Source organism: Labrus mixtus, chromosome 16, assembly GCF_963584025.1.
Source record: "Labrus mixtus chromosome 16, fLabMix1.1, whole genome shotgun sequence".
NCBI lineage: Eukaryota > Metazoa > Chordata > Actinopteri > Labriformes > Labridae > Labrus > Labrus mixtus.
The window spans coordinates 19158713-19185512 of NC_083627.1; the positions used below are offsets into that span (position 1 = coordinate 19158713).

General features: G+C 39.4%; 2 gene segments (V, D, J or C); one reads left to right on the forward strand and one right to left on the reverse strand.

Moving 5' to 3' along the window:
* Positions 1–26800, forward strand: part of LOC132991218 (Ig kappa chain V region 3381-like) — a 180556-nt gene that overhangs the window by 38693 nt on the left and 115063 nt on the right.
* On the reverse strand, positions 16832–17371 carry LOC132991219 (Ig kappa-b4 chain C region-like). The segment is given in 1 exon segment: positions 16832–17371. A coding segment is annotated over 1 exon segment (255 nt).

The following is a 26800-nucleotide window of genomic DNA, read 5'->3' on the forward strand; positions in this document are numbered from 1 at the left end:
ACTGATAACTTATCCAAGTAAAAATTCTGGTTTCATGACAACCAAACTAGGACTTCAGGTTCAGGTTCAGGTGACTGTATCTGTGGGCAGATTTGTTTTGCAGCCAGCAAAGCGACGTCCATCATGACACACAATATGAAACAGATATGACAAGAAACAACACAATGAAGAGAAGGTCAACAATTTAAATTGTATTTATTGAATTAGGACATTGCACATGAATCAGCAAATCACATCAAAGTCAATATGCCGGAATTAGCACAAAAGCTACATTTCATCTGTAGTCCCTAAAGGCAGGTAGGAACAAAAAACATAAAATACATTTACAATTACAGGACAGCAAACAAAATAAATTATATTAATAAAGAAGATAAAAATAATAAAAATACTTAAGATTTCACCAATCAGGGCTGATAAGAGAAAGAAATATCAGCCAATACGATCAATAAAAAATAAGAATTAAACAACCATTTGAATTAATCAACACTCGTATGATGAAGATCAACTTCATGAACTTTTTAAGACCAACATGATTCAGCTTGTAGCCTCCAGCAGGGTCATCAAAGGTCACAAGCTGAAACGTGTCATATTAAGTTAATAAGATAAGACAAGATAAGATAGACAAGATGAACTGTATTGTCCCAGTGGGAAATTTGCCTTGGACTTCATCAAATTGATCTTTGTACTACAAGTGCTGCTGGAGTCTTTTACCCTCTCCAAGCCTTTCAGCTGAACTGTAGGTATGATTCTCTGCCAATCACAGACACACACAGAGGCAGACTGACAGACAGACTACAAGAAATATGTTTTTAAAGGGATCAGCAGAATGGGCGGGATGAGGACATTCTGACATAAAGCAGCTAAGTGAGAAGACAGCTGGTTTCCCATCAGTTTAAAATGTCGACATCATTAAATTGTACAAACCTGTGTGTGTGTGTGAAAATGTTTAAAGCTAAAACACTGAGATCTTTCGTCAACCAGAGACTGACTGCTGCTGCTGAAGAGATATTTGATCTGTTTGAAAGAACGATGAGGAGCAACTTCGTCGATCAAAAGAGGAAAAAGAGCGACAACACAGACTGCTGGATGCTGTTTACAACCCTGAAGTCCGCTTACACAAATATGGTTTGTGTAGTTTATTATTAGTGTTGATTTAAAACGATGAGAAGCAAGCTACATTCTCACATAACTGTTAGATATGTTGTTATGTTGATTTTCTTTGGACACAGATCGGGAGTTTCAGAGGTTAAATCCAACTAAATTCCCCAGAATTAAATTACAGCAGTCCCTTTGAATTCATATCACCATGGAAACCTTTCAATCTCACACACAGTTGTCCGAGATGATCATCATCAACAACAATATCTAAACCGTCGTCATCAGGTCGTAGGTACTTATAAAGTGCTGGGTCTTTTGCTTTTTCTTAAAGGTGCAGAGGGACTCTGCAGATCGAATGGAGTTTGGAAGGTCATTCCACCACCAGGGGGCGACAGAGGAGAAGAGTCTATTTAGCATCTTAGGACCCTGTTGTGAAGGTTGGATCAGACGCCTTTCATTGGCAGAGCGTAGTGGGGGGGAGGGAGTGTAGACCTGGATGAGAGAGTTAAAGTAAGGAGGAGCCGTTTTTGTGTCTGTTTTGTAAGCGAGCAGCAGAGTTTTAAATTTGATGCGAGCAGTAACTGGGAGCCAGTGTAAGGAGATGAACAGCAGAGTGACATGTGCTCTTTTAGGAAGGTTGAAGACCAGTCGTGCTGCTGCATTTTGTTTCATCTGCAGGGGTTTGATAGTGCATGTAGGAAGACCTGCCAGTAGAGAGTTGCAATAGTCGATGTGTGATATCACAAGATCCTGTACCAGGAGCTGTGTAGCATGTTCTGACAGGTAAGGTCTGATCTTTCTGATGTTGTACAGGGCAAATCGACTCCATTTGTTAGTCTTAAGAGCTTTATGCTCATATTATGCAACATTTAGGGTTTTTCTAAGACTTCTGTCTGTCCCACTGTCTCCCTCCCTCTCATTGGGCCTCATTCACTAATATGTGTGTAGAAATGTTCTTACTCTGTGCATTAAATAAGTGCATACGCAAAATAACCGTCAGATTCATGACACGTGCGTACCAGCATATTTTGTTCTCACCACCAGGCGTATGTGAGTGAATCAGAATCATTCTAAATCGGCAGCATACTACCCCATCTCTCCATATAAGGACATCCGATTGGTGTATCAGGACGAGAGCGGTGAGGTGGAAACATGTAGAAGTTTTTAGGAGATGGCCCCAAAAGGTAAAAAAGATTGGTGTGTCTGGGGGTTTAGATGATGTTACAGTGAATTACAGAGTTGCAGCAGTACGTGCGTTGGCAGACAGAAGCTATGGCAAGCCCTTTTAACATTAAAACAGTCTGGCTGACAAGTAGCAATTTAGTTTTCACTAGTGGAAATTACATTTCAACATGTCAAAATTACATTTTCACAATTCACAAGTTGCACTGTTCATGAACCTTGTTCAAGGTGTGGAGAGGAGGAGTCACATCACAGGCGAGTCTGTCCATAACCAAAGAATAGAACGTCTTTGGAGAGATGTTTTTCTGCATGTTCTACAATCTTTCTATGACACATTTTACTCTCTTGAGAATTCTGAGCTTCTTGATCCTGAGGATGAACTCCACAAAATGGCACTGCAAATTGTCTTTCTGCCAGAAATTCAGAAAAGACTTCAGAACTTCAGAAATGCCTGGAATAACCACAGTCTGCGCACAGAAAACAACAGAACACCTGTCCAAATCTGGATTGCAGGAATGCTGGCCAATATGGAGATGGACAGCACAACCATCAACAATGTCTTTGGTGAGGACCGTTACAGTGAACAAAGTTTGGAGGCCCTTTTGGCACACCATGGGATTGGCACTTTCCCCAGTCTTGATGATGATGACCATTTCCCAGCTGTTGTTGTGGAAGAACCTAGAATCCACCTCACTTCCGGTTGAGAGACGACGACTCTACCAACTGAGCCACAGCCTCCCATAAGAAATGGATTTCATCATGAAACCATTGAAATTAGAGTCTGTTGTTTGAGATGATGAATAGATAAAAACTGTCAGCTGTAAGTGTCAATTCAAAGTATTCAAAGCTCCTGGCTGAGGTGGAGTGATACATGTTGTGAAAAGTCCCAGTGATGTTGTGTCCTATATCGTCACTCATGTAATGCCTCTGATCCAATCATATTGCTTGGTCAGAACTAACTGTTGTATAAATTACCATATACCATAACTTATGATGGAAGAAGTATTCTGCTTCTGTACAGAAGCAAAAGTGATATTACCACACTGAAAATACTCCTGCATTTAGACATTGTATAGTAAATGTTCACTGACAATGTTTTACTATTATAATATTGTTTCAACAAATATTAAAGGCAGGTGAGGAATCCGCTCATTCTTTTATTTAAAGTACCCTCTATATGATCATAGTTAAGTAATGTAATATTTTGTCTAATGACCAATAATAAGACTACTTCTTGCAGTACACCACTTTACACACTGTCATTTTACCTCAGAAATCAAAGACACTGCATATTTTTTCTTGAAAAATACAATTAAAATGTTATTGTACAACTGCAAAATGTCCTGCCTCCATTGCATAACATTGGAACATGTCACTGATAACCAAATTTGAGGGGAAAAAAAAGGTGTGAGTTGTACTTTAACATGGAAATATCAGTAAACGTCATATCAGTTCTGAAATATTTGACTCCCAAATATTAACCTCTCTTAATAGTATAACCATACTATAACTACTAATTATTCTTGTGTTCAGTTATAATTACTTTACACAAATGCACTGAAAAAGCTGTTTTAATTTGATGAAAATTGCAGCAACGTTACAGAAGTCTGAGGAGGGCTTTGCCCTAGAATGTAATGAACTTGTACTTTAAAGCCTGAACTGACTTCAACCTTTGGTCCACAGAATGCTGCACTGAAAACAAATTGCAGAGACCTTGTTTGTTGCTGTCAGATTTATTTAGATACAAACTTCAATTAAACAATGGATTTTTTAAATATTTTTTTCAACCTCTGTGATATTTTATTGATATTTTGATTGTCTTGGTCTGGACTCGCTCTCGTTCCCTAAATGTCTTGGTCTTGCCTCGGAGCTCTCTGGTCTCGGGAAGGTCTTTGTCACGGTTAGTGTGGTCTTGACTACAACACTAGTTTAAAGATTTAAAAAAAAATCTTTATTCATTTTAGGGCAAAGGTAATGCTCTACAGTTAAAGTCAAGTAAGCTTTTCATTGATTTTAATACATTTTTATTTCCTACAGAGGCTGAGAAAAAATTATTTAGGAAATGTTGACATACTGCAGTTTTTCAGAAAATGGTTTTGGGAGGTTGTTTTGAAACAATGCTGAGATTTTAGAGAGTGTTTATCTAAGACCCTGGTTACATTATGCAATGCCGAAACCTGGAGCCTGCAGAATTCCTTCTGTCATACAGCTTTTGAATTTCTCATTTTGTTTGTGAATGGGCAGTCTGAGCACTATGGCGCATGTGTTTGCCTCTGGAAAGATTTTAGTGTCTTCATCGTGGAGAAATTCAATGACAGGATGCTGTGGGAAGCCCAGGGGAGGCACTGCTGAAGCTCCAGAGGCAAACTCCACACCATTTCCAGCGTCAAGGGGCTGCATTCTCCTTCTACAAAAACATGAGCAAAGGAAATTATAGCTCACATGGAAAGAAATATAAATGCCTGTCACACTAATAAGCTTCAAGTATTGTACAACTGCATCTACATGAAACTGATGAAACTATAATTGCACAATAAGACACAAATGACTGACAGATCAACCTAACCTGATTCCAATTCCTAGGGCTGGCTCAGTGGTCCAGCCAAAAACACACATGCCATTGAAATATCGTACCCTCAATATCGATTAACCAGTCTCTCCAGAAACAGATGGTCTGATTTTCCAGGGGTCGTCTGTTACTTCCAGGGACTGAGAAATCAACTTCAAACAAAGTAGACAAGTCTTTGGCCTCCAGTGGTTTCGGTGCACTGGTGAACAGGTCCTCAAAGAGTCCAGGGTGAGCCCTAAGCTCATCAAGGAAACCCAGAGTTTTGAAACCCACATAAATTAGAACATTACAAATCAATGTTATATGAACACGTTTACCCTTTCACACCCCTCAGTTTTGCCCTGATGGATAAACTGCTCACTGTCTCAATGCCACGTGCATCCGCCCATCAACAAAATAATGTGCTGCAGACTGGACCAGGGAATCCCTCTGCTCCAAGGATGTGATGTATCTCAGAGTTCCCATCATGCTCAGACTGTCTTCGGCATCTGTGATTGCATCATTTGCCTCATGGACAGTCTGAGCTTCTTTTATCTAAAAAAACACAATAATGAGAGTAGTCCTGTTTAGGGGAAAAAATCTACAGTGAAAATGTAATGACCAGGCTTCAAAAACTGTGCAATACACACCTTTAATAACTTTTCTCTGAAAGACTGGTCTCCCACTTTATCCAATGAAGCAGGAGGTGGAGATTTACCACAAAACTGGAGAAAGAGACGCTTAGAAAAGAAGGATGGGCCAACTCCACCATGGATTATACACACGGTCACCATCTTTCCAATCAGGGTGTACAGTCCAGTCTCAAGATCTGAAAAACAAACATTTATGTAAAGATTCAAATAATTTGTTTTATACAGGTTACACTTATTTTTAAATAATTACTTACAATGAGTATCAAGAGCCAACAGCCTATCATTCTCAGGCCCATCAAATATCTTTGAGTGCTGTACAGCCCTCATTAGCAACCGCAGGTATTCCCTGGTTGGCCCTCCGTCATCCACAGCCCCTTCTCCTTCCCCCTCACTGTCGACAAATATCACATCCAGCTTTGCTCCTGGGTCAAAGCGCCGTCGTTTAAACGCTTGAAGGCTACCCTGCAAGATGTTGTCTCTGCAAACGTTTATTTGATTGCTTGTGTGATTACAGGTGAGATCCACTTTGCTGAGGAGCTTCATCAAGACAGTTTGCAGATCAATTCTGTAACATAAAAACAAATATAAAACTTAGATGACAAAAGACAACTTTGAAGTTTGAGAATAAATATTCAAATGAAAGTAAAATAACATACTGAGATGATGAGGATTCACTATTCTCAACTATTGTTCTAAGAGTTGGCTGAAGAGGCAGTGATCGTACAGGAGACTGGTGAGGAGGAGAAGGAAGAGGAGGAGGAGGAGGAGAAGGAGCAGGTGAAGGGCTCTGTTGGTCTATGGCAGGGCAAGCATTGCTCGGGTCACATGCATCTATTATCTGAATTTGAGGCAAAAATACACACAAATACAGATACACAATATACATTAAAACTGTAATTTTTAAAAACTAGTACAAATGAAAATGTTTGAAATGACATTGCTAATCACCTGTCCAGCTGGTGTTACCATCCACTGAACATAGAGGGTCGAAAACCCTTTGATGTTGTACTGCTCAATGGATCCTGACAGTGTGCTTTCCAGTACTTTGGTTGATGCTGCTTCTCTAAGACAAAAAACCTCACTGGCCATTTCCTCTTGCCCAACAAAATCAAACAATGTCTAAAGCAGAGAACAGAAACAGGACTTTACATCTATGAATTATCATACTATGCACAACCCACAGCAAAACTTAACATCAGAGGTGAACTCCTTCTCAGAGGTTAACATTAAGACAGGTAAAGTGATAACCTGAATAGATTCAGACAAGACAAACTTCCTCGTCCTCTCCAATCCATTAGGAAACTTAAATTTGAGCAGCACACCATCAGTAGGCTCTTCAAAAGCTTCCATTCTGTCTTGTCTTGCCTCAATTGCCTATAACACATAATTACACTAGTATGAATTTTAAAATGCATTTTTAGAGCGACAGACTGTGAAAGAGTAATTGAAATCATATTTCATTACATAACTAATAGAATTTACCTTTAACCGTCTCTGTTCCTGTGACTCCAGTCCCTGACGTCTCATTTCCTGTTTGAGATAAAAGAAAATATGTTTTCATCTAATTAATACAATACAAATGTTTTTTTCCAATGACAATCCAGCATGAAAGTAGCCTACTATTTGTCTGTCTGCCAACAATGATTCATTAAATTCTGCGTCTTGTTGAAGCCATTCTTGCAATGTCTCAAAAGTAATCAGTATAAGCGAGAGATACAACATAATTAGAATAGAAAAGTGTATGACAGTAACCCATTACAGAAAAAATACAAAACTTTTACCAAAAACTAATGGTAATGAAGGCAAGAGGTGTGTTCTTCATTACCTCAGCTGTGCTTGTTTCAAAAAGTGGTGCTGGCACAGGCTCACTTTCAAAGCATGCTGCTGGTGCAGGCTCAGGAGGTGCGAGATGCATACCTAATGTTGTTTCCTGTGATATATTGTGAAAGTTCACAAACAATCAACTCATGTGATCCAAGTTAAACATTTTTTTATCATTGACCAAAGTTACTGTATGAGGAACTGCATACCTGTAACACTTCAGGAAGTGGGAGGATGTATAGTCTACTTCTTCCAGTAACCTCCTTTAATTCTTTGACAGAATGGACTTGGACCTTTGTCAGCCTCTTGCCTTTATCAGTTCTGGCCAACTCAAACCCAACCAGATTTAAGTTTATTTGGGGGTAGCTCTGATGGACAAACTGATTAAACTCTGCCAAGCTCCAGTTCAGTTTAAGTTGAGAGCGTTGGTTTTTCCCTGTCTCACGTATTGGTCTCCCTAAAATGAAAGAAATTTGAGAAATACAAAAAGATGTATCATTCAGCACACATTATTTGCTGTTTAAGTCTGCACAATGTCAATCTAATGTGAACATGTTTCGTAAATATAATTTATAAATTACATATAATTACTTTATATTCATTGTCTCATTTTGGTTAGGTAAGGCTTGTTTCAATGGTTTCACCCCCTCAGACGTCCTAAACTTACCAAAACCAATCTGAGCAAACTCCTCTCATTGTTTTACTGTGGGGATCCGGGTGTAATTTGGACCAGGGAACAGAAAAGGAGTCACATTCCAAACTGGGTTTTCCCTCCTTCCAATTGATACTGAAAAAAATAGGGCTTTATTACTTTAAATTATTACTAGCAATCAGAATACGGGCCATGTTGTTTGCTTTCATAACGCTGTCTACACATTTGACGTTAATGTTTATGTTAATATTCGTGGAACAAGAGCCAAACAAAGTCCAGTTATCTATTCTATTCTAAATATAAGCTGATTTTCAGCGAGCGTCTTAGCTATATAATGTTAATAACGTTGCACTACCTGTTTGCTGTTAGTGACATTACTCTAGCTAACAATACTGTAGTAGTAGCTTACGGCTAGCTCTAGCAGCGGTAGAGTTACCGTTACTACGCCGTTATAGTTTACCTGACATTCGATGTCGGGCACGTTGGAACAAGTGTCTTGTAGGAACAAGGATGTCATTGTTACTCTGCAACAGCTCCTGTCTGGCTCGATTCGCCACATTAAAAATTCTGTCAAATGCAGAAACTGCGGTCTCAGTGTTTCCGTCTTGCTCCATTTTCAATCATCGTCCCCCAACTGGGTACATCAGATTCAGAGCGCTGCGTACGTGAGCGTAACGGTAGTGGAGTTGCCCAATGAACCAATCCTGAGAAGGCGTCAGAGGCTTAATTTAATTTGTATTCTGTATTAGCTTAAATGTCTACAGAGCTGGTCTCTTGATAGAAAAACATCTGTCATCCTAAAGCAGGGCTGTGCAGAGATATTTAAACAGAATGTTTAACCTGCAATCAGATGTGACCTGTCAGCATGCACTAATATCAAGGACTGTAGTATCAGTAAGAAGATTGACTTCATCCAGGATTTATCTGTATTCAATATTAGCTTAACTGTCTACATATTGTTTAGAGCAGTGCACTAAGTTCAAATTCAACTTAGGCACAGAGGCATTCTTTGCTCTGTAAGTGGGGAGCATCTTTCATGTTTTAAAACAATAGTTTAGATCAATATTCTACACATAAAGCCTTTAATAATCATCATTATAATATAAGGAATCAGTTCATCTCCTCCTTCTGGTCTAAACCTCAAATCTCAAAAAGAGAAGACACAAACAGTCAAATACCAGTCGAGCCCAGTGTTTTACAATGATAACAGATATCACAAGCTTCAATGAAGAAGAATTATCATGTACGACTACATCTTACATTTAAGACGGACTAATCCAGTCCATCTAAAACAGGGACATATGTTTGGGGAAAGTTTGCAGGGTGTGTAAATTCATGCCCTAAACACAAATATCATATCCAGTACTATTGTGAAGGTAAATGTAAACACTAGCTGACTATGTTTGTGTGATCAGAAAACATATACACTGATTTTATTTTAGGAGAGCTTAAAAGGGCTATATATAACTTTCAAAAATACTGCGTTTGTAGCGACACCGCATGGCCGTTAGGTGAACTGCACCAGTAACCTGTTGCTCGCTCTCCCTCGCGTGCTCGTCATACGTGCTCGTAGGTACACAAACGAGAATCATCATCGGCCGCCAAACACTGGATATTTACCGGCATAATGTTTACAGATGAGGTAAGTGGTCATACACATGTGAAAGTCTGTGAAGGAGTCTGTGTGTCTGTATTCATTCTCCATCCTACAAACGACAGTCTCTGCAGGCACTGGCTGAGAGCAGGAGTGTGTGATGAGTTTGTCCACCTTTGAGAGCTCCTAGAGCGGATAGAAGTGTGTGGAAGACGGCCTCTGGCTGTGGAGTTGAAGACCGGGAGTGTGTGATGAGTTAGTTCTGTTGATCTCTGTAAGCGGAGCGGAGTGAGGAGGACGTTGAGAACCTTGAGCTGGGAACCTGCAGAGGCCGAAGAACCACAAATTCAGGCAGCAGACTCCCACAGGCTTCAGGGTGCAGATAAGCTTTGTGAAATGGTGGGGACAGTGCTACACCAGACAGTTCATCACCAGCTGAAAAATGTCACACTTCTGGGTAAACACATTTTTCATTCCCTCACTCTCCCTCCCTAGACATGGAGCATGCAGGGAACAAGAGGAAGAGCTAGATAAAGAAAAACTCTCCTCTCCTCAACTGTCCCTGTAAAAGCTCCTGATGGTTTTTTCATCAAAAGATGCACTTACTCACCCTGCCTAAAGGGTGAGCCAAAAGGTGGGTGCCAGTTTGTTCAAAAGAGTGATGTCTTCAGTTGCTATTAAAGTAGCACTGAACAAGATCTTTGGAAAAAACAATTTAGGAGCTACTTCCTCTCCTGCCTTTCTGTAATTATTTTTTAAATCTATTAATTGATTTAAATTTGTATGGAGTTGTTTATTCCAATGAACTTGTTTTTATTCATGTGTTGTGTATAGTTGTGTGTTTTTAATACGTAATTGTGTGTTTTAATGAACTTGTCCAATTCTAAAGCTCAGCTGAACTGAACTGAACTTGTTTTTATTCATGTTTTATTAATCATTGTATATAGTTTTTGAGTGTTTTAATTAACTTGTTTTTAATTAGATTATTTATGAATTTAAAAAAAAATTTCACTTCTGGGTGAACACATTTGTCATTCCCTGGACCAGTGACAAAAATGTCCCACTTTTGGGTCAATACCAATTTAACTCCCTGATCCGGGGACAATCCCCTCCCTTCTCAGCCCTTCTTTTTAATATGTATTTGTGTGTTTTAATTAAATTTAATGTATTAATTCATGTGTTTTTAATCATTGTATATAGTTTTTTTTTATGTGTTTTTAATCATTAATTTGAAAAGATGTCCCACTTCTGGGTGAACACATTTTCCATTCCCCAGACCAGGGAAATACCTGTCTCACTTCCAATTGAATGGACTTTTCATTCCCTAATCCAGGGGGTATTTGTGTGTTTTAATTAAAGTTTTATTAATGTATGAATTATTGTGTTTTTAATCATTGTATATAGTTGTTTTTTACAGTGGCCCTGAAGTGCAAAACACAACAACAAATAAGAAAACACAACAACAAATCAAAAAACACAACCACAAATTACAAAACACAACAACAAATTACAAAACACAACAACAAATCAAAAAACACAACAACAAATTACAAAACACAACAACAAATCAAAAAACACAACGACAAATAAGAAAACACAACAAGAAAAATCACAAAACACAACAACAAATTACAAAACACAACAACAAATCAAAAAACACAACGACAAATAAGAAAACACAATGACTTTAACTTTAACGGAAAAGGTAGGTACCTGGAGTTGACAAGGATCGTCGCTGATTGGACGAACGCAATGTCCGTCTTTTTAACAGGAAGTAAATGCTTCATACGCCTTTGGAGCCAGGCAGAGAAATGTCAACGAAGTAAGTGGAGATTTAAAATTCATGATGTATTGCCCAAATTGTGGCAAAGAGCTCCCAGAAAATGTACGGCCGTGGTTTGCAGTGGTTGTGGCAAGAGGTTACGAGATTTAAGAGTGATTGTATTATCCCCTGTGACTGCTGATAAACATTGTTCGACTCTGAGGCAGTCACTTACAGACCTTGGGCCCGTTTCTGAAAGAAGGTTTTGTGTAAACTCTGAGTCAGTTAACCCTGAAATGAGGGAAACTCTGGGTATTCCGTTTCAGAAGAGGAGGTCACTCAAACCCGAGAAAGAGGGGTAACTCCAGCCCGTTTCAGAGGGAGAGGTAACTTTACCTCTGAGTCAGTTACTATGGTAACTGAGTCTGTGAACCTAACCTGGTCGGGAGCAGGTTTTCTTCAATGAACCCCGAGTTTCTCCAGGTCTCCTCCCTCTTTCAGAGCCAGAAACGTTGTTTCATTTCCTCATTCTTTCATTCAGTCCGTATCACGCTGTGTCAGTGAAGATTCACCGTTTGTCTGAATAAATATCCAGGTTGTTTTACAGTTTTTTCCAATTGCTAACACACTAAAATGACATGCATAGCACAATTATTTAAACTGACACACAGAGAGCAAAACCTCTTGGCCAATGCTAATTGGCCAATGTATGTGCCACCTGGCCAAACACCTCAATGGTTAATTGTTATCACTTCAATCAGGAAGTAAGCATTATGAAAAGACCACAAGTGAGCACCTTTTTTTTTACAACAACAATGGAAGACTTTGCAGAGAGAGGAAGAGGGAGGGTGAGAATGAGAGGGGGAGGAAGAGTGAGAGGTAGGGATAGAGCTGGTAGAGGAGTTCATAGCCAAAGAAGACAACAACTTTCAAATGAAATCAGAGCAACCTTAGTTGATCATGTCATCAACAATGCGAGAGGCTGGACAGAGAGTGCAGCCCAACTTGAGCCGTTTTACTGTACTGGTATATGTAGCACTGACTTGTTTGGTGAAAAATAGAAAAATAAATGTTTCAACAGCATGTGTGTGTACCTGCAAATATTTCTGAGCATGTGAACAATCTGAAGAATTTTCTACAATTCGAACTATTTTAGTATTATGGCAAAGCATACTAAAGATGAGAGTGCTTTTCATTATGCCCAACAGTGTGTGGTTGGTTAGACACAAATCTGGTAATATGAAGGAAGTGTGTGCCATTTGGTGCAAAAGTTTGATTTTGATAATATATCTATATGTAGTTTTGGTTGCAGTGCTTCATTTTGCAGGATAAATGAGGTATTTTGCAGTTTGGGTGTGTGGTTTTGTGAATTGTATTAAGTATTTTGATAAAACCAGCCTAGTTTTTAAAATTGTGTTTTAGCAATTGGAAAAAACTGTAATATGATATGTTAGGGTGGCAATAGCCTACTACAGCTTATAAAACAAACTGTTTTATCGAACATGGCATGTCTTTAAGTCGGTATGAAGACTACATTACTCCGTAGGGAATTAGAGCCTATGCTACATTAACGTTGGGAGATGTTAATTTAATTAGGGTTAATTTATAAACTATACAGGATAAAGGTGAGAGGACATTTAGCCTATGTGTGTGAATACAGCTTTATGTTGAGGATAAAGTTAATGCACATTCAAATAAACTCTGAATGAAGTTCACTATGAATCTATATGAGCCTATTATGTTATTATATTTCATTTTGAGCTGTTTAAAAGTCACTTTTCTTCTGCTGGATTGCATCTTAATGAAAATAAATTGTATAGGTTTAATAACCTACCATTCCATCAGTTTTGACCTGCAATATTTTAATTCTGATTAAATATGAAATTAATAGACTTCATTACGCGTTGACACGAGCAGCTGTTTTCTCTTACATCACTTCTCTCTCCTTTGCCGCTGCGCTGCAGCAGTTTTACTTTTTTTTCCTTCTTAAAACCTGTTCATATTCGCCGTAGCCTGTGGCCACATTAAGTTATTGGTGTATTTCGAGAGGGTTAAAGTAGGAGGATCTCTTTTTTTGTCACCTGTTGCCAAGGTGAATCGTAGTATCGGGGCTCCATTCATGTTGGCTTTTTATCATCGTGGTGCACGCGCTGAACACCGAGTGGACCTACTCAGAGTTGATTTAACTAATTCAAATCTGCTGATCTGGTAAACGAAAACTCAGAGTTTCCCACCAGAGAGTAAATCAACTCAGAGCTCAGAGTTAGTCTGAGAGTTTGTTCAACCTTCTTTCAGAAACGGGCCCAAGGTCTGTAAGTGACTGCCTCAGAGTCGAACAATGTTTATCAGCAGTCACAGGGGATAATACAATCACTCTTAAATCTCGTAACCTCTTGCCACAACCACTGCAAACCACGGCCGTACATTTTCTGGGAGCTCTTTGCCACAATTTGGGCAATACATCATGAATTTTAAATCTCCGCTTACTTCGTTGACATTTCTCTGCCTGGCTCCAAAGGCGTATGAAGCATTTACTTCCTGTTAAAAAGACGGACATTGCGTTCGTCCAATCAGCGACGATCCTTGTCGACTGCAGGTACCTACCTTTTCCGTTAAAGTTAATGTCATTGTGTTTTCTTATTTGTCGTTGTGTTTTTTGATTTGTGGTTGTGTTTTGTGATTTGTTGTTGTGTTTTTTGATTTGTTGTTGTGTTTTCTTATTTGTTGTTGTGTTTTCTTATTCGTCGTTGTGTTTTGTGATTTGTGGTTGTGTTTTCTTATTTGTGGTTGTGTTTTGTGATTTGTTGTTGTGTTTTCTTATTTGTTGCTTTGTTTTGCACTTCAGGGCCACCGTAGTTATAAATAAAAAAAAGGAGTTAAGTGTTAAGCTCTTTTCCAGAAACTAACAGCTATGAAAGTTGTGAGAGTATGTCAAAGGCATGTATACTGTCAGGTTGAGTAATTCTAGGAAACAGAAACATGAGATGGTTATAGTTACTTATTGAATGACACAAACAGGGAAACAGCAACACACCACACAGAAACAATGAAGAAGAGGCACAGCTGAGATCATGACAAAGAAGCTGTTTGGAGTGAATATATAGACCTACATTTATGAGAGAGCTACTCAATTCCTTTTTCAACGTGCACTTTGTGTTAAATGTAACAGTGTTGTTCCTTCTTCTTTATTTGTTTACTTGTTTCACTTTTATTTGTTAGTTTGTTAACACTTGTTGGACTGACAGTAACTGAGCCACATTAAGAAAAACAAAAATAAACTAGAGAACGTTTAATCAAAGCTGCCGGTTCTGCTGGACCGCCTCTCGTCCGGGTGAAACTGAGTAACCATGGCAACAGAAATGCATCACTGCTGATCCGTGGAAACAGACAGTTTCAGTTCTCAAGATACACATGTGAAAGTCTTACTGTGCTGAGCATGACTGAGTAACAAGAAGCTGCAGCAGTTTTTCTAAGAACACATTCAAAGATACGGATCACGATACTTATTTTTACAAGTCTGGCAATAAAAATGCAAAATATCATGTTTTCTTTTTAATTTTGAGGTTATCACTAATAAAACAATGCACATATTTTCTTTATAAAAAGTGACACTGACGACATCTTACAAAAAAGACAGTTTAGGAAGATAAATTCTACATAGGCCTAATGGATTTCGAATCAATTCCTTAATGTTTAAAACAGATAGAGCAAATCTGTTCAAATACACAGAGTTGCTGTTTGTTATTCTGGAAGTGAAGCAAAGAAAGCTTTGAAAAACACTGGATTATCTCAGATTTGAGTCAACTAATGTACGTTTTCAGTCACATTTTTGAATCGTTGGGTCATGACAAAAAACATACTGCATATATATTTAATCTAATCGAATGAAATTGTCCATATCTCTACTGAACTTTTTTTAAAAGTTTTTTATTGATATCCTCATGTGTTTTTTATTATTATATTTACCTTTTATCATACTGCATTGATCATTAAATTTATAAACTCTAATATTTAAAATCATCCACTGCTTGACAAACTCTTTGAATTTTAAATTCATATTTTTTAGATTGTTTGCTTGAGGTAGATTTACATATTTCGCTTCAGTTGACTGACTCTGTGTGTTTGCATATCTGTCCTCCCTCTCCGCTCTCGGACGTTAAGAGGCCGGTGTCGATCAGCGGCTGTTTGAGGCCTTTCAGAGACGCTGACATACGATGATGATGATGTCATTGATTCTACACCTGCTAATCTTTGGGCTCCTTGTTCAGGGTGAGGCCAGGTTCACTACAATAATCACTGTTATGGAGAAAAATTTAAAGAAGCAGCATTTACCTTTATTCCACCGTTTCTCTAAAGTTAAGAAAGCAAAGATTCTGTTTGGATGTTGTTCATCTTTCTCCGTCCGTTTCGATAACCTTCTCCCCTTTTTTCATGTTTCTTCAGGTTCATCAGGAGACATCCTCCTGACTCAGACTCCTGGATCTCAGTCTGTTGTTCTAGGACAGACTGTCTCTATCAGATGTCAAACCAGCACAAGTGTTAGTAATAACCTCCACTGGTATCTTCAGAAACCTGGAGAAGCTCCTAAACTCCTGATTTATTATTCTACAAGCCGTCAGTCTGGAGTTTCAGCTCGTTTTAGTGGAAGTGGATCTGGAACTGACTTCACTCTGACTGTTAGTGGAGTCCAGACTGAAGATTCAGGAGATTATTATTGTCAGCAGAGTAACAGCTTCCCGTTCACACAGTGATACAACGTCGTACAAAAACCTCCGTCAGCTGAAGAGGAACTGATATGAATGAACAGCTGCAGAGAAACTAAAATAAAGTTCCATGAAACACAGTATAGTTTAAAATCAATTTAAACTATAAACTATAAATATTCTGCACATTAAGAAGATTATCTATTTTAATTCTTTCAATGAATACACAAGAGTGTTTTATGTTACAAGACCCGAAACCCCCCATGAACCCAGAAACATCACTGATGATGAGTTCTAGCCCATCTGTCGGATGTATCTTTTATCTATCTTTACACACACACATACATTTTATCCTAATAAAACAAATTTTGTAGTTTAGTTTCTACTTTTTTCTACTTTTGCAGTTTGTAAATATTTTGAGTGTTTGAACTGCAGTAGCACTGGTTTGATATCTCTCTATGCTGATGATATCACGCTTTATTTAACAGATTTAAAATATTTATTTGAGCTAAAACACATTCATTTAGATGTTTTCCTCTCTTTTCTTTTGATAAACATAAACCACTAGACATTTTAAAGTCCTGGTCATTAACATTTTCAGTAAAGAAAGCTGATTTGATGATTTTCATTCAGTTGTTTCAGTCATTAAGGTGTCCATATCGATTATTAGAAAAACCTAACTTATATATTGTATATCTGTTTATTATGAAGATGTTTCATGATACAAAAGATTTTAAATTTTCTTTAATTCGGTTTAGATTCTGAAGAATTGATAAAGACGTTTTTACACGTTTGAAATAATTGAAAAAGACAAAAAGTGTATTTCTAATTGATTTAATGAACAGATTATCAGGAAACAATACACACACATATGAAGCAACAAGCTAATATTTATTCTTTAGAAACATGAAATAAAGAGAGAGAGAGGTGCAGAGTGAGAGCAATATCACAGTAAAACCAGCAGCACAGTCCCAGTGAGTCATTACTGGGAACACTGGTCTCTACTCAGACTTTCTGTGACTTGAGCCTGGGCGCCCTGGGTGGCCTCACAGGTCACAGAGCCCACCTTCCTCCACTGGTCTGCAGAGAGCCTCAGGGTGCTGCTCCAGCTGTAGAGAGCGTCCTTCTCCAGCACCGCAGGGCTCCTGCTCTCCTCCCAGCTGCTGCTGCTGCTGCTGCCGTCCACCTTCCAGGCCAGACTCCAGCCTGAGGGGAAGCCCTTGTTGGCCAGGCACATGAGGGTGGCCTTCCCCTGCTCCAGCTCCTCATTGGAGGGGGGCAGCACCGTCAGGGTGGGACGCACATCACCTATAGGAGACACCAATCAGATTAGAGGACAGGGAGCACACAACTGTCAATCAACCACCAAACCCTATAGGACACCTTTAATGTCTGAGAGCTGATTTTCTTTTTTTAGGAGTTTCTGTCAGATGTTTCTTTCTGCTCCACCAGTCACTCACTCACACATTGTTTCACTTCCCTTTAAGAAGCCTCTCATGCACATCAGCACACAGAGAGAGAATCACACAGAACGACCTGAAATATATTTAAACTACATCTGAATCAAATCTAAAACATTACAAACATTCCCCATCAAAATAATCCAAAAACTTTGCAACACATTTTTAAAACAGTTTGTAGATGAAAAAAAAAAAAACTAAAACAGAGAATCAACTGAACACAATCAAATGTTCTTCATGTGAATTCAAATCAGAAAAATGTCTAAATTAGACGCATAAAGAGATCAGAGATTACGTGCATTTTAAAACACCGTTCTTTATGTTTGTTTTGTTCGGTTCATTCAAACAACTGAATCAGATAAATACCTTAAAGAGTTGTCAGAAAATGAATCTCAGGAAAACATTTAAAACACTTCTCTTTGTTAAATATCAACCTGTTTATGTTTCAGTGTGACAGAAATCAAACTGTCCTGAGTGAACCTTCACGGTATAGCAGGACCGATAAAAACACGATTTCATTAGAGTTAGAGTTTCACGATGACAAATAAACAGAGAGACAGCTGCTTTAACATTTTCAATAAATGTTAATGACAAATAAATTTCATTCAGTTGTTTCAGTCATTAAGGCGTCCATATCGATTGTTAGAAAAACCTCATGAATAGAACATTATTTAGCAGCTGTCTCTGAGGTTGTCAAATTGTGATTTATTTGGATCAAATATAAAAATCTGTATTTTAACATTAGGTTTAATATTCATACAGAAACTTACTTCCAACATCCAGTCTGGTTCCTCCACCAAAAGTCCACCACAGTGGTACAAAGTCATTGAGCGGCCGTACAAAAACCTCTCACTGTAGAGACACACAGCTCTCTGACTTTAACACACTGAACTCAAACTACCACAACGCCACATGTCACCTTACCATGAGAGTGAAAATCATCTATTTCCCAACAAATAAAAACTCTGGCTTCAAACATTTTACCTTCATTTAAATTCAGTCTGTGTTTCTGTTTTAAACTGAAATCCTTTAAAGTCAAATGTTGTCTTTATTCTTTCTAAAACAAGTGATTTAAAAGTTAAAGGTCAGTATTTTCTTTTCCTCCAGGCTTGAATATGAAGACAAAAGACACCAGAATAACTTACTGATTGAATAAAAAGATGAATATGTGACTTACTTCCAATATCCAGTCTGGTTCCTCCACCGAACGTGAGCCACAGTGATACAAACTGATGGAGTCGTCGTACAAAAACCTCTCGCTGTAGAGACACACAGCTCTCTGACTCTGACACAAACACAGACACCTGAATGAGTCTCTGCCTGCAAGACCTCTGAGACCAAAAGAAAACAAAATTTAAAAAGATTAGAACAAATTAAAGAAAGTCTTTCTTTGAGATATTTAAATTATTTTTAAATCATTTTCTCAAGAATATTATTAATTATCGTGATTTATATCAGAATAAATGTTTCTAGAAGCGTGAACATGAAATCATATTAAATTTGTTTTGAAAGTTTTCTAATTAATTGTATAATTAATTGATTGATTGATAAGAGTAATGAGAGTGATCCCTGTTGGAGTCAATCAGAACATTTCCATAGAGAGCCACTTTGCATCAGCAGCACCATGCTCCAGTGCTCTGGGAGAGTTTATAGTCCTGACAGTTGAACACTGGATGACTGACAGCTGTCCTTCATCACAACAGAAATCCTCGTCCTCATCATCAAAAACATGACTTTGATCGGCGTCCTCATCTGGACTCTCCTCCTCTGCTGCTGCTTCACAGGTAAAGTCCAGAGAATCAAACTCCTCTCCTCTATGAACATCCGTCCCTCTGAAATGAAGCCCACTAAACCCTGATGCTGCTTTCTGTTTTTGTCTCTGTATCCTCAGAGTCCAGAGGACAGGTCACAGTGACTCAGCCTGCAGCAGTGACCTCTGCTCTGGGAGCCTCCGTCTCCATCTCATGTAGGACCAGTCAGAATGTTTATAGTAGCAACCGTTTAGCCTGGTACCAACAGAAAGATGGAGGAACTCCTAAACTCCTCATTTACCTTGCTAGCACTCGAGCATCAGGGATTCCAGATCGTTTTTCAGGCAGTGGATCAAACTCTGCCTTCACTCTGACCATCAGTGGAGTCCAGACTGAAGATGCAGCAGTTTTCTACTGTCAGAGTGAACACTATATCAACAGTCAGTATGTGTTCACACAGTGAAATAGCATCGTACAAAAACCTCCCTCAGTCAGACTGAACAGAAACTGAACTGACTGCTGCAGCTGGAAGTTTCTGCAGAGACTGACACACTTCACTGAGGACACACACACACACACACACACGCACACACACACACACACACACACACACACTGTGATTGTAACATCAAAGGTGGTCCAAATGTACCCCTACATACCCCTTAACAAATCTAAACTTTATCTAAAACTCTTAAAACATAGCCTCCAATGGAATGACTAACACACCCATGCACTGGTTTAGATCCTAACTCTCTGGTCGCGCTTAGTTTATTCAACTCAAAACCTTCAAATCCTGGGGCACTGGTGGCGCAGTGGTTGGTGCGCGCGCCCCATGTGTGGGGGCTGTGGTCTTCCAGGTGGGCGGCCCAGGTTCGTGTCTGGCCTGTGGCTCCTTTCCCGCATGTTATTCCCCATTCTCTCTCCCTTATTTCCGACTCTATCCACTGTCCTATCTCTCAATTAAAGGCACAAAAAAGCCCAAAAATAAATCTTTTAAAGACAAAACTTCAAATCCCAGCCATTTCCAGTCACTACAGGTGATCCTCAGAGTTCTGTTCTGGGACCTCTTCTGTTAATCATCTATCTCCTTCCTCTTGCCCATATCTTCTGTAAATATTACATCCAGTTCCATTGCTATTCGGATGACACCCAGCTCTATTTGTCCACCAAACCGACCTCCTCCCTCCCGCTTACTTCCCTGTCTGATTGCCTACAAGAAATCAAATCCTGGTTATTCTGAAACCTCAAATGAAACAGTGACAACACAGAGGTTCTCCTCATTTACACCAAATCCACAATTTCAAAACCTGACAGTTTTCTCTCACGATTGACCACTCCTCAGTTTCTCCCTCCCCTCAGTTTAAGAGTCTGGGTGTCATCCTCGACAGCACACTATGATTCCAAGCTCACATCAATAACGTCTCGGTCTGGTTATTTCCATCTTTGTAAAATTAATCGCCTCCGCCCGTCCCTCACACCCAACAGTACTGCCATCCATGTCATCACCCTGGTTACATCTTGCATTGACTTCTGCAACTCCCTTCTCTTTGGTTTCCCTCTCAGGTCCATCCACAAACTTCAACTGGTCCAGAACTCTGCCGCTCGCATCATCACCAGAACCCCCTCTGTTAATCACATCACTCCTGTCCTTCAGCAGCTTCATTGGCTTTCAGTTAAATATCGCATTGACTTGAAAATTCTGCCCCTCACCTTTATGGCCATCCATAACCTCGCTCCTCTGTTCCTCTCTGAGCTCCTGCACATCAACGCACCCACCCGCACTCTCAGGTCTTCTTCTTCAATTCAACCCACCAGAACAACCGCCTGCCTGTCCACCTTGGAGTCCAGAGAATTCAGCCGTTCTGGTCCCAGCCTCTGGAACTCCCTCCCACCACACATCCGTAATATTCACTTTCTGTCAATTTTTAAATCTAATCTGAAAACACATCTTTTTAAACTGGCATATTCAGTCTGATCATTCTCCATCCAGTCTCCTGAATCCTCCTGAAAATGATTTTATACATCCTGTAAAATTTTATTTTTAATGTTAATTTTATCGATGTAGTGTTACTTTATTGTTTTTATCTCTGTTTTCTAAGGTGATCTTGAGTGCTTTGAAAGGGGCCTTTAGATAAAATGTATTATTATGGAAGGAAGTGCCTAGCATGAAATAATAGAAAGACAAAATAAATCATTAAACTATGTTCCTCTAACTTTAAAGCCTTCAATATCTGTTGTGAGGCTTCCAGTGAACTCATATGATGTTACTCTGATGAGAAACACAGAAAGCTTCCTTTAAAAGGACCTTAAACCTGCAAAAAACCAACTCTCTTTAGAAGTGATATTAACATTTAGCACATTCTTAAAAGAAAATATTTTAGCAGGATGTCTAAACAGCAGGTGGAGAAATGATCTAAAATCAATGATGAACACAATGAATGAGAAGTGGAGTAGAATATAAATAAAAGTCAGTAATTTGTCTACTTCTTAAATAAATGAGTGTAACAATGATAAAACTTTGTATGAAAACACACAATGACTTTGTATGCTGACAAATCTCTGCAGTATGTTTCGAATGACCTAAAAACTTTTCTTTTTCAAATTTGTTTTCAGCACATTTTGAATGAGCTAAAAATCAGCCATTTTCTCAGAACATTTCCATAGAGAGCCACTTTGCATCAGCAGCACCATGCTCCAGTGCTCTGGGAGAGTTTATAGTCCTGACAGTTGAACACTGGATGACTGACAGCTGTCCTTCATCACAACAGAAATCCTCGTCCTCATCATCAAAAACATGACTTTGATCTGCGTCCTCATCTGGACTCTCCTCCTCTGCTGCTGCTTCACAGGTAAAGTCCAGAGAATCAAACTCCTCTCCTCTATGAACATCCGTCCCTCTGAAATGAAGCCCACTAAACCCTGATGCTGCTTTCTGTTTTTGTCTCTGTATCCTCAGAGTCCAGAGGACAGGTCACAGTGACTCAGCCTGCAGCAGTGACCTCTGCTCTGGGAGCCTCCGTCTCCATCTCATGTAGGACCAGTCAGAATGTTTATGTCTCGAGCAGCTACCACTTCTTAGCCTGGTACCAACAGAAAGATGGAGGAACTCCTAAACTCCTCATTTACTTTGCTAGCACTCGAGCATCAGGGATTCCAGGTCGTTTTTCAGGCAGTGGATCAAACTCTGCCTTCACTCTGACCATCAGTGGAGTCCAGACTGAAGATGCAGCAGTTTATTTCTGTAAAGGAGAATTCGATGCAAGCAAGTATGATATGTTCACACAGTGAAAAAGTGTCGTACAAAAACCTCCCTCACTCAGACTGAAGAGAAACTGAACTGACTGCTGCAGCTGGAAGTTTCTGCAGAGACTGACACACTTCACTGAGGATACACACACACACACACACACACACACACACACACACACACACACACACACACACACACACACTGTGAAGAGAATAAACACACCATCTTTTAAATATCAAACATTTTCAGCCCACTTCTCCCCCCTCTTTCCTCACCATGATGGTCAGACACAGCTCATTTACATATTTAAAGGTACAGACACAGAAACAGCCTATTCTGAGCAGGGCTGAAATAGAGGGTTTTATAGACATGATCAAATACAGGATCAGAGTGGATTTAGAACAAGAAACTTCACACACAGGGGAAGAGGAGGAGAATATGTGAACTTAAAAGAGGATGTTGTGTTTTGGGGGAGCATAACGTAAGACTTGAAACAGGTACCAATATTGTTTGACTTTTTTTTGGCAGGTGGGCTTTATGTGCCTTTATTGTAGAGATAGGAAAGTGGATAAAGTTGGAAATCAGGGAAACAATATGATGGAAAGGAGCCACATGTTGGCTTCGAACCTGGGCCAACAGCCTCCGTACATGGGGCGAGCGCATTAACCACTACGCCAGCTGTGCCCAATTTTGTTTGATTTTAACTGATAACTTATCCAAGTAAAAATTCTGGTTTCATGACAACCAAACTAGGACTTCAGGTTCAGGTTCAGGTGACTGTATCTGTGGGCAGATTTGTTTTGCAGCCAGCAAAGCGACGTCCATCTTGACACACAATATGAAACAGATGTAACAAGAAACAACACAATGAAGAGAAGGACAACAATTTAAATTGTATTTATTGAATTAGGACATTGCACATGAATCAGCAAATCCCATCTAAGTCAATATGCCGGAATTAGCACAAAAGCTACATTTCATCTGTAGTCCCTAAAGGCAGGTACGAACAAAAAACATAAAATACATTTACAATTATAGGACAGCAAACAAAAGAACTCACAGACACTTTTACAAACAAAAATGGACACGATTGTCAGATAAGAAATAACAGACCAACATGATAAAAAAGCCTATAAAATATATTAATAAAGAAGATGAAAATAATAAAAATACTTAAGGTTTCACCAATCAGGGCTGAGAAGAGAAAGAAATATCAGTCAATAAGATCAATAAAAAATCTGAATTAAACAACCATTTGAATTAATCAACACTCGTATGATGAAGATCAACTTCATGAACTTTTTAAGACCAACATGATTCAGCTTGTAGCCTCCAGCAGGGCCATCAAAGGTCACAAGCTGAAACGCGTCATATTAAGTTAATAAGATAAGACAAGATGAGATAGATAAGATGAACTGTATTGTCCCAGTGGGAAATTTGCCTTGGACTTCATCAAATTGATCTTCGTACTACAAGTGCTGCTGGAGTCTTTTACCCTCTCCAAACCTTTCAGCTGAACTGTAGGTATGATTCTCTGCCAATCACAGACACACACAGAGGCAGATTGACAGACAGACTATAAGAAATATGTTTTTAAAGGGATCAGCAGAATGGGCGGGATGAGGACATTCTGACATAAAGCAGCTAAGTGAGAAGACAGCTGGTTTCCCATCAGTTTAAAATGTCGACATCATTAAATTGTACAAACCTGTGTGTGTGTGTGAAAATGTCTAAAGCTAAAACACTGAGATCTTTCGTCAACCAGAGACTGACTGCTGCTGCTGAAGAGATATTTGATCTGTTTGAAAGAACAATAGCAGAATATGAGGAGCAACTTCGTCGATCAAAAGAGGAAAACGAGCGACAACACAGACTGCTGGATGCTGTTTACAACCCTGAAGTCCGCTTACACAAATATGGTTTGTGTAGTTTATTGTTAGTGTTGATTTAAAACGATGAGAAGCAAGCTACATTCTCACATAACTGTTAGATATGTTGTTATGTTGATTTTCTTTGGACACAGATCGGGAGTTTCAGAGGTTAAATCCAACTAAATTCTCCAGAATTAAATTACAGCAGTCCCTTTGAATTCATATCACCATGGAAACCTTTCAATCTCACACACAGTTGTCCGAGATGATCATCATCAACAACAATATCTAAACCATCGTCATCAGGTCGTAGGTACTTATAAAGTGCTGGGTCTTTTGCTTTTTCTTAAAGGTGCAGAGGGACTCTGCAGATCGAATGGAGTTTGGAAGTTCATTCCACCACCAGGGGGCGACAGAGGAGAAGAGTCTATTTAGCATCTTAGGACCCTGTTGTGAAGGTTGGATCAGACGCCTTTCATTGGCAGAGCGTAGTGGGGGGGAGGGAGTGTAGACCTGGATGAGAGAGTTAAAGTAAGGAGGAGCCGTTTTTGTGTCTGTTTTGTAAGCGAGCAGCAGAGTTTTAAATTTGATGCGAGCAGTAACTGGGAGCCAGTGTAAGGAGATGAACAGCAGAGTGACTTGTGCTCTTTTAGGAAGGTTGAAGACCAGTCGTGCTGCTGCATTTTGTTTCATCTGCAGGGGTTTGATAGTGCATGTAGGAAGACCTGCCAGTAGAGAGTTGCAATAGTCGATGTGTGATATCACAAGATCCTGTACCAGGAGCTGTGTAGCATGTTCTGACAGGTAAGGTCTGATCTTCCTGATGTTGTACAGGGCAAATCGACTCCATTTGTTAGTCTTAAGAGTTTTGTGCTCATATTATGCAACATTTAGGGTTTTTCTAAGACTTCTGTCTGTCCCACTGTCTCCATCCCTCTCATTGGGCCTCATTCACTAATATGTGTGTAGAAATGTTGTCACTCTGCGCATTAAATAAGTGCATATGCAAAATCACCGTCAGATTCATGACACGTGCGTACCAGCATATTTTGTTCTCACCACCAGGCGTATGTGAGTGAATCAGAATCATTCTAAATCGGCAGCATACTACCACACCCCCATCTCTCCATATAAGGACATCCGATTGGTGTATCAGGACGAGAGCGGAGAGGTGGAGACATGTAGAAGTTTTTAGGAGATGGCCCCAAAAGGTAAAAAAGATTGGTGTGTCTGGGGGTTTAGATGATGTTACAGTGAATTACAGAGTTGCAGCAGTACGTGCGTTGGCAGACAGAAGCTATGGCAAGCCCTTTTAACATTAAAACAGTCTGGCTGACAAGTAGCAATTTAGTTTTCACGAGTGGAAATTACATTTCAACATGTCAAAATTACATTTTGACATATCTGTAAAACCATTTTACACGTTACAAATATATTTTTACTTGGCGAAATGTTATGTCAATGTACTATAATCTAGAGGAAAAAACACAACTCCACCAATCTGTTAGATTGATAATCAAATGTACCTTTCTCCTTTATGTTTATCACAAGGTGGGGTTTGGTGTTCCATGGAGCCATTGATGGACACTCTCGACTGATCACATACTTGAATTGCAACACAAATAATCGTGCCTCCACTGTACTGACACAGTTTGTAAAAGCCACCTGCATGTGTGGCCTTCCTTCCAGAGTTAGATCAGACTATGGAGGTGAGAATTCACAAGTTGCACTGTTCATGAACCTTGTTCAAGGTGTGGAGACGAGGAGTCACATCACAGGCGAGTCTGTCCATAACCAAATAATAGAACGTCTTTGGAGAGATGTTTTTCTGCATGTTCTACAATCTTTCTATGATACATTTTACTCTCTTGAGAATTCTGAGCTTCTTGATCCTGAGGATGAACTCCACAAAATGGCACTGCAAATTGTCTTTCTGCCAGAAATTCAGAAAAGACTTCAGAACTTCAGAAATGCCTGGAATAACCACAGTCTGCGCACAGAAAACAACAGAACACCTGTCCAAATCTGGATTGCAGGAATGCTGGCCAATATGGAGATGGACAGCACAGCCATCAACAATGTCTTTGGTGAGGACCGTTACAGTGAACAAAGTTTGGAGGCCCTTTTGGCACACCATGGGATTGGCACTTTCCCCAGTCTTGATGACGATGACCATTTCCCAGCTGTTGTTGTGGAAGAACCCAGAATCCACCTCACTTCACAGCAACTCGTCATCCAGGCAGTTGAAGATATTCCAGATATGACACAGAAATACCAGACTTGCTGCACAGTAATTGCAAATATGCTTGTGTTGCCCCAAAGTGAAAATAATAGTGTATAATAGTTAAGCCCAAACTGATACACTGGACGACAATTTAAAGTAATATCACACAGTAGGGAGTGATGTTGTACTTAATATCGTCACTGCGGCGAGTGTCTACGACAGAATCGTAGC